Here is an 8169-nt window from a genome sequence, read left to right as displayed (position 1 = left end):
GGGTGGGGGTGGGATGGATTGCCTTTTTCTTTCGTCTCTCTGAGGTGGAGCAGGGAAGCAGGCAGGACACCCGGGTCGGGACCGACGCAGGGGAGGCGGGTTAGTTGAAGCCGGTGTCAGTGTGGTAGGAGTAGTGTCCGTCCGACGTGAGTTGGGTGGTCTCTGTTGCCGACGGCTGCAGCACTATGGGGTCACCGCCGGCCTCTACTTAAGAGACAGACAGAAACCACATTTGTTTATTTTTTTGTTTTTTTTTAAGATGGCTAGTCGCGTCACAAAACCTGCAGCCGCTCAGGCCTCACCTCGCTCGTCAGACTGGAGCTGCGCCTCCAGGTCCTCGGGGGACACGTAGAAGTCCTGCTCCGGGCTGTCCCGGGGCCGGGGTTTACACCGGCCACAGCAGCAGTTACAGCAGCAGCACAGGCAGCAGCAGAAGTAGCATCCGGTGGCCAGTCCGCAGAATATGAACAGAGCCTGCCGAGGACACGCATTCATCAAAAACAAGCTCATATTAGGAACTGAGCCTGAACGAAACTGAAGGAGATTTTGTAACTGATTAATTAAATATTAGATGCAGTTTTGTATTTTATACTTGCTGATCATTTCAGTCTTTAAGTTTAAACMGAATGAGCGTTGGTGTGTGTCTTATCATGTGTTCTTTCTTTTAGTCTAAACAAAGACGAGTTACGTTCTGATGTAAAAGATAACACCTCCAGGGGTGTAACCAGGAAGAGATGAACATTATAAGATCAATTCGTTATTATAGTAGAAAGCAGTTGTCAGTGTGTTAAAGAGTCTCTGCTCAGAGCAGAGCTGCTGTGTTTTCGTTTCAACCCAAGGTTTTACTGAGGCCTGAGTGCTGTACTGTGAACCTGACTGGAGTCAGAAGATTGAGAACAAGTTTTAAAGGGATCCCCGATTAGTTGTAACATTAGACTTTATATGATAAACATATAGTTTAACTGTGAAATAAAGACTGTAAAAATACTCTAGGATGTTCAGTTTTTATAATTTTTAAACTAAAAGTTTAAAAATATATTACATGGACGGAGCCATTTTATTTACATGCAAAGCATTCTGGGTAAATGATGACATCAACTAGGTCATCGGTGCGAGGCTGCTAGTGAGCTATATCCACCCTGAAGGTTAATCTTGGACAATATCTGATGATCGACTCTTTTAAATGAAACCAGAGAGCGTTGACAGAGAGGAGAAGGTAGAAATGACTCAGCCTGTAACTGAAAATATGGATGGAGGACCTCAGTATAGCTTGTTTGTCACGCTAGCGCTGGGCTAATACATATAAGGCAATATAGCGTGGGTGCTAGCGCGAAGGCTAACAGGCTAAGCTGAGGTTCTTCTTCCATGAAGYAGCTCTGTTGTCCTCCATCCATATTTTCAGTTACAGGCTGAGTCATTTCTACCTTCTCCTCTCTGTCAACGCTCTCTGGTTTCATTTAAAAGAGTCGATCATCAGATATTGTCCAAGATTAACCTTCAGGGTGGATATAGCTCACTCGCACCGATGACCTAGTTGATGTCGTCATTTACCCAGAATGCTTTGCGTGTAAATAAAATGGCTCGTCCATGTTAAAATATATTTAAAAAAATTTACAAAACTAAACAGCCTACAGTATTTTTACAGTCTTTATTTTACAGTTAAGATAAATGTTTATCAAATAAAGTTTAATGTTACAACTAATCGTGGACGCCTTTAAAAAGAAATCCAGTGGATTCCTGTTTTATTCGGACATTCCGTTTTTGAACATCGTGTTTCTTTCTACAAAACCACATCAGACTCATTCCCTCTTCTTACCTTGGCCCACCAGCTCGACAGGACAAAGTAAGTGTTGACGTTCTCCTCTCCAAACTGCTCGGCCACGTATAACCCCAGAGAGCCGTATTTATCGTAAATGTTACGCTTTGTGGGGTCRTTCAGGATGGCGTGGGCGTTGTTGATCTCTTTGAACTTGTCGGCCGCCTCTGGATTGTCGGGATTCTTGTCGGGATGAAACTTTAGCGCCAGTTTCCTGTTGAGTTGCAGAGGGTAGARAATGACTAAAATGAAAGCGACTGTGAAGCCAGCAGAGCTGCAGATTCTACGGCAATCCAGGATTTACGGAGCTGACAGATCCGATTGTAAATCAAGAAGAAAGGTCTGAAATATTCTTTTTTTTTATGATTTCCAGACATCTGCTGTGAAACGAGACTGGATTTGATGCGACCTGCTGTAAGCCTCACCTGTAAGATCTCTTGATATCATCRTTTGTAGCCAGCTTGTCCACTCCCAGCACATGATAGAGAGATTCCCCTGCAGTGGACAGTGAGCGCTGTCTCTGGTGCTCACTCATGATGTCTCACAACCACGGGCTGGACACACAAACAAGAACACCTAAGAGAAAAATGGCAAGGGCTGCTGCACGCTTTGMTTTTTAAACATCATTTATCAGCCGGACCAGAGTCAGGCCTGTGCCACTGCAGGCAACAGCTGATCTACTGCTGCCACTAATAATATACAAAATAACTGATTACACTGTTTATTTATTTATTTTTATTTATCATTCTTTCTTTCTGGGAGGATTTCAACTGTTTTTGGTGATCACTGACAGAGTGGCATCTTTGCAGGCTTCACCGGTGCCTGTACGCTGCTTTCAGTAAATTAAAATCAGGCATCTCTGCAAGCAAACAGCCTCCAGAGCAGAACAAATTAAAGATAATTCTTCAAGTAAAAAATAAAATAAAATAAAARACTGAGCCAGTCATTCCTGAGAAGCAGCCTGCCTTCAAATGGGTGTCAACTCGACACAAATGAAGAGCCACTGGTCTATTTAAAGCCCTCCTCAGCTAAATACCACATTAATTTAACCAAAATCTAAGTGATCTGAGAGGTGGCTGTCAGTTTTCCCTCCTAACGAGCATCATCCTGGTGTAAACTGTCCTGCAGGGAGGATTAAACGCTACGATGCTATAGAATAATCTCTGAGCGAGCATCATCAGCTGCACTGCTACAGCGCGCAGCATCCATGTTGGGTCGCTTCCTGGCCTGTTCTCTTGATGCAAAGCAGGGATGGATCATCAGCTTGGATTTTTTATTTTATTTATTTTTTTCCAAGGACAAGAGGCAGCATCTACAGGGAGAAAAATCACAAACATCCAGAGTGAGGCTCACCTTTCAGTCGGCTCTGTAGCGCTGGACAACTAGCGATCCCCGACGGGCTGTGATTTGAGTCGGCTGCAGCGTGACTATGGCCGCATCTCGTACGTACCCGGACCCTCTTTGGCTCCCACTACACGACCATGRACAGCTGCAGCAGCCCGCTGGCTCCGCCCACCTCGTACCCCCGCGGACCGACGTGCGCGTCACCGACAGTTTGGTGACGGAGAAGCGCGCGACCGCAGCTTCTTCGAGGAACTCGCTGTTGTTTAGCTTCAGAGTAACAGAAATAATGAATGAAAACCAGTTTCGGTCAAACTAAAACCATGTTTTTACTGGTGTTAAATGTTGTCTTACATCTACGGAGCTACACACAATAACAATGAAAGCCTCACTGCTTCTAATTTTTCCTGTTTTCTTGTAGTTACAGTATTTTAGCTCTAGCCTGCTAGAAATGTAAAGGTGCATAAAACCAGGTGCACTCACAGCTACTTTATGAATTCCTCCTGTTGTCTTAAAAATAAAATTACTCACAGTGGTTGTAGTAATGGGAACGGCTATTTAAATGTATTAAAGCACCATCTCAGTGATTATAGCCATTTTGATCAGGTTAAGTGTTTTTTTTTTTTTGCTGGGAATTTCATTAAATTCCATCCATTGCTTCATGAGATATTTTACTAACAGACATATTCACAGTCAGAGGCAATTGCATTACTGCCCACCTTTCACTGAGGCAGGCAATAAAATTAAAGACTATGCCACCACAGCAAATCTGCCACGAGAGAGTCGTTCACTAAAACTCACAAATCGAACAAAGAGGGCATTAATCAGAGAACCAAGAGGATAACCCTGTTGAACCCATCCAAGCTTCTGCATATGGGCTCCATGTAAAAACCATTAAATAATAATGCAGATCATCCAGATTTTGTGCTACGACATAATGGAGACTTCCTAGACCTGCAGAAGAACGTGCTGTGGTCAGACTAAAGATGGACTTTTGGGCCATCAACAACATCATGTCTGGCACAAACATAACACATCTCATCAGGCTGATCATACATCCCCACACTGATGCACGGTGGTGGCAGCTTCATGGCGTGTGGATGGGACACTGGTTGGATTAGAAAAACGAATGGTGGTAAACAGAGGGAAAATCAGGAAGGAAAACACTTACCTGTGCTGCTCCTTGGCCCAATGGAGGGTCCTTGTGGAGTTGAACCAGTTTCTAATAATATTACAATATACTGATGCAGCACAGGCATGCACATCAATCCACACTGGATCCTGCTCCTTCCAGTCTGTTGACCAATAGAAGAGGAGCTGAACCAAGAAGGAACGCTCAACTTATTTGCACAATGAGGCAGCAATGCATAAAGTAAAAACAGGAGAAGGAAAACTGTAAAAACAACACATGGAAATAAAAACACTTGTGGGAAAAATAATGAAAATTATTAAATAAAACAGAAATGCAAGTAAAAGGAAAAACCAAATAATAAAAAAATAAAACRGTAAAATTTAAAATTTTGTGTGCTTTGCGTATARTTTGTTGGAATAAGCTGGAAAAATAAATATGAAAGTCAATTAAATATAAAACATGAGGTTAAGTTCTCCTTTTTAAAATTAATTGGTGCATTTTAAGTGTATTTATTTATTCATTTTTTGTCTGTTTCAATCCTCCATATAAATGGTAACTCTACGCATTAAACAATTCCTTTATGTAATTAAATAAACTTTAAAAATCTGCTAGGTAATAACACAATTCTTACAAAAATTTATTTAATAAAGTTCTGTCTAATAAAAATGGGAATAGTTTATCTCCTTTACACCAAGTTATTTATTTTAAAAGAATAAATTAAATAAAAGGATACCTAATTTATTCTTTGAGGAATTGTAGTTTTCTGATGGGTGTTAGAGTGCTTCAGGAGATGAAAATGAAATGATCACAAAAACAAAATAAACAGATAATAAACAACAAAATTATTGTTCAAACACAAATGACAAGGCTGTATAAATATAACAATATTTTTTTCAAAACACTACATGAAAACAACTTATTAATTTTAACAAAAGACCTAAAGAATAATTTAAAAAKTACATCTCATAAAATGTGCTCCAGAACAGAGCCTCTGTGCCTCAGCAACGGTGACGTCACAGCCATAGCCAATCGAAAAAAGCGCACGTATTGAACGTAGCTATCGCGAGAATACCGCGTTATCTYGGTTAGTTAGCTAGCGGGCAGTGGTCGACCGTGTGGTTGGAATTTACACTATTTTTTATTAATACCGAAAGCGTCCAGAGGACTGCACAATACTGATTTATTACTCGTTTCCTCCGACTGCTGGAAAGGAAAATCGCCGGATCTTGAGTTTAACGGTGAGTTGTAAAAACGCAAACAAACTGCTGGCTGTTGTTTCTCAGGAGGAAATGAAATGGGTTTGTTTTGAACGCCTCGGTAAATTTCCCTAATGTTTTTAGGCACGCTCGCATGCGTGTAAACACGACTGAAACAGCAGAAATAATATGTTAGTAGTAGTTATTTTTTTACTTTAACATGTAATATCCCTGTGTGTGTTCATTTGTTGATGTCTGCTTTAATAAGTTGTTGTGAGGTTGCTGCTCATGTAGGTGCAGAGTGTGGCCAAGCTGTGTCAGTCTTGCTCATGTTTTGCTGTGTGTCACTACACTTCAGGACCCCCCCCCCAATGATGAGTTATGCTGAAAAGCCAGAGGACATCACAAAAGAGGAGTGGATGGAAAAACTAAACAATGTTCATATACAGAGAGCAGACATGAATCGACTCATAATGAATTACCTGGTGACAGGTGAGTTTATCTCGTAACCATGTGTGGGATAGTCAAGAGGATGAGCTGATTTTAAGTTGTTTGYCTGTTTTACGTGTCTAAAGAGGGCTTTAAAGAAGCAGCAGAAAAGTTTCGAATGGAGTCAGGGATTGAGCCGAGTGTGGACCTGGACTCTTTGGATGAGAGGATAAAGATCAGAGAGATGATCTTGAAGGGCCAGATACAGGAAGCCATCGCACTCATTAACAGCCTTCACCCCGAGCTGCTGGACACCAATCGATACTTGTATTTTCATCTGCAGGTATGATYGCACAAAGCTTTGTTGTCTTATGTTTTCATGGATTTTACATCACAAAGTCTTACGGTGGGTTGTGTAAGACTTTGGCTTGAACGGTGGCATTCCTTTTCCCATTCCCTTTTTTAGCAGCAGCATTTGATTGAACTAATCAGGCTAAGGGAGACTGAGTCAGCACTCGAGTTCGCTCAGACACAACTGGCCGAGCAGGGGGAGGAGAGCCGAGAGTGTCTGACAGAGATGGAACGAACGTTAGCCCTGCTGGCCTTTGACAACCCCGAGGAATCGCCCTTCGGAGATCTGCTGAACATGATGCAGAGGCAAAAGGTGGGCCTGTCTTTATTTGAGTCATAAGCAACTGTTACTGCTKTACACCGCGTAACATTTAAAGGCTGTTTCAGCAGAAATAAACATCAAATGTTCATATTTGGAGTTTGACCAACTGAGAAACAGGTGTATATAGGGATGGCATGATTTATGATTCAATTGTCTGCCGGCGATTGAAGGAAGAAAATTAACTTTATTAATTAATTAAATGCTGTGCCAGGGATGTAAAATAAATTTTAAATGCACCTTTCTCTGTAAATTAAAATGTTTTAATCATCGTCATTGTGATCTGTGCAAATGAGGGAATAAAATAACAGTGCTGCGTCTTTTTTYTTTCTCGGAGTCGGAGCCAACGTGAGCAGCTCCTGTTCACGTCTCTCTTCTCGTCRTCWTCTTGCTTTGGAGCGCCACAAATGACCCAAATAGAGCTATATTATAACGTTTAGTTACAAAATGAATAATCGATGACAATCATACATTTGAACAAATAATTTTAACCAGTTCCGAACCGGACCAGAGCGCAGTCCCTCACCCCTGCTCATCCCCATCACTCTGGGCTCTGGCATGTGTGCGGGTCGAACTTTTCACCCGCCTCCACATAAGAACACATACGGACTATATGGTGTGATTGGTCAGAAGTTTGTGGGAGTGTTTGTTTTTGCTAAAAGCGCTCAGAMGCTGCGTTTGCTTCCACCACTTGCTTAAAAAAAAGAGAGAGAGAAAAGTGACTCGTTCGAACGCCGACTACCAGGAAGCAGCGATTATAAAGATAGTCAAACGGCCAAAACCTCATAAAAGGGGATAAAGTAGACTATTTTCACGGTGAAATCTGACTGATAAAAACTTTTGAGCTTAATCCTGGACCAGTTTGTGGATAAACAAGTCGAGTGACAAGTGTTGGACTTTTTTTTTCACATTGGATTCCCCCTGGGTAGAAATCCCCTGTAGTGATGTATGCAGCAGTGGGGAGGGGGGTTCCCAGGAACTATGAAAGGTGTGTGCGAACACAAATGCCAAATAACCACAGAATGTACAAGTGACTAGAAAAAAAGGAGCCGTCGCTTAGAATAAGAGGACCTGCTTGTTTTTTTTCTTTTTCGTTTTTTTAACAACGTAACTGCGTATGCCTTATCAGCCGATTGGATCGTCTATCGGCGATAGCCAGTGACCATGATCTTATGATCTGAAAATAGGGACGATTTCCCATCCCTAGGTGTATATGGACTAAATTGTTATAAATCAAACAGTTCCTGGTAGTGCTGGGCGGTATGACCAAAATTTTATATCACTGTATTTTCAACATTATTGGATGAAACATTTGCCTGATGGAGCAGAACATTATTTTCAACACGTGAAACCAGTGAAACCAGCCCACTGGTTTCACGTAGGGCTGGTCGATTATTGCAAAAATTATAATCAAGATTTTTTTTTGATTGAAATTGAGATCTAGATTATTTAACAAAATTATTCATAATGGGGCCCTATAAAATCCGTTTTTCCCCCAAATTCAATTTTTTTCAGTTTTTAATTTTTCTAACTTCCACATTTTCATTGTAACCATACTTATTAACCTAAAAGGTGTGTCATAAGG

At 41.4% G+C, this 8169-nt stretch overlaps 2 protein-coding genes across 3 annotated transcripts in view; one reads left to right on the top strand and one right to left on the bottom strand.

The window, feature by feature from the left end:
• LOC106527730 (dnaJ homolog subfamily C member 5) overlaps positions 1 to 3320 on the bottom strand; it is a gene marked incomplete in the record, with an annotated part of 5263 nt that extends 1943 nt beyond the window's left edge. Inside the window, 5 exon segments of one of the 2 annotated variants that reach the window (XM_014022717.1) lie at positions 1 to 207; positions 303 to 474; positions 1817 to 2030; positions 2242 to 2370; positions 3170 to 3320. In XM_014022717.1, coding sequence (XP_013878171.1) covers positions 101 to 207; positions 303 to 474; positions 1817 to 2030; positions 2242 to 2351 — 603 coding nt within the window. 2 annotated transcript variants of the gene reach the window in all.
• A 2047-nt stretch (positions 3321 to 5367) lies between these two features.
• Positions 5368 to 8169, top strand: part of LOC106527731 (glucose-induced degradation protein 8 homolog) — a 5360-nt gene continuing 2558 nt past the window's right edge. The window contains exons 1-4 of the mRNA XM_014022719.1: positions 5368 to 5527; positions 5844 to 5977; positions 6061 to 6257; positions 6381 to 6578. Of these exons, the coding sequence (XP_013878173.1) occupies positions 5857 to 5977; positions 6061 to 6257; positions 6381 to 6578 (516 nt within the window). The 5' untranslated portion in view covers positions 5368 to 5527; positions 5844 to 5856. The remainder of the gene's footprint in view (positions 5528 to 5843; positions 5978 to 6060; positions 6258 to 6380; positions 6579 to 8169) is intronic.

Source organism: Austrofundulus limnaeus, unplaced genomic scaffold (assembly GCF_001266775.1).
Source record: "Austrofundulus limnaeus strain Quisiro unplaced genomic scaffold, Austrofundulus_limnaeus-1.0 Scaffold339, whole genome shotgun sequence".
Classification (NCBI taxonomy): domain Eukaryota; kingdom Metazoa; phylum Chordata; class Actinopteri; order Cyprinodontiformes; family Rivulidae; genus Austrofundulus; species Austrofundulus limnaeus.
Note: the sequence above shows the minus strand (reverse complement) of the source record. Positions and strands in the feature narration are given on the sequence as shown.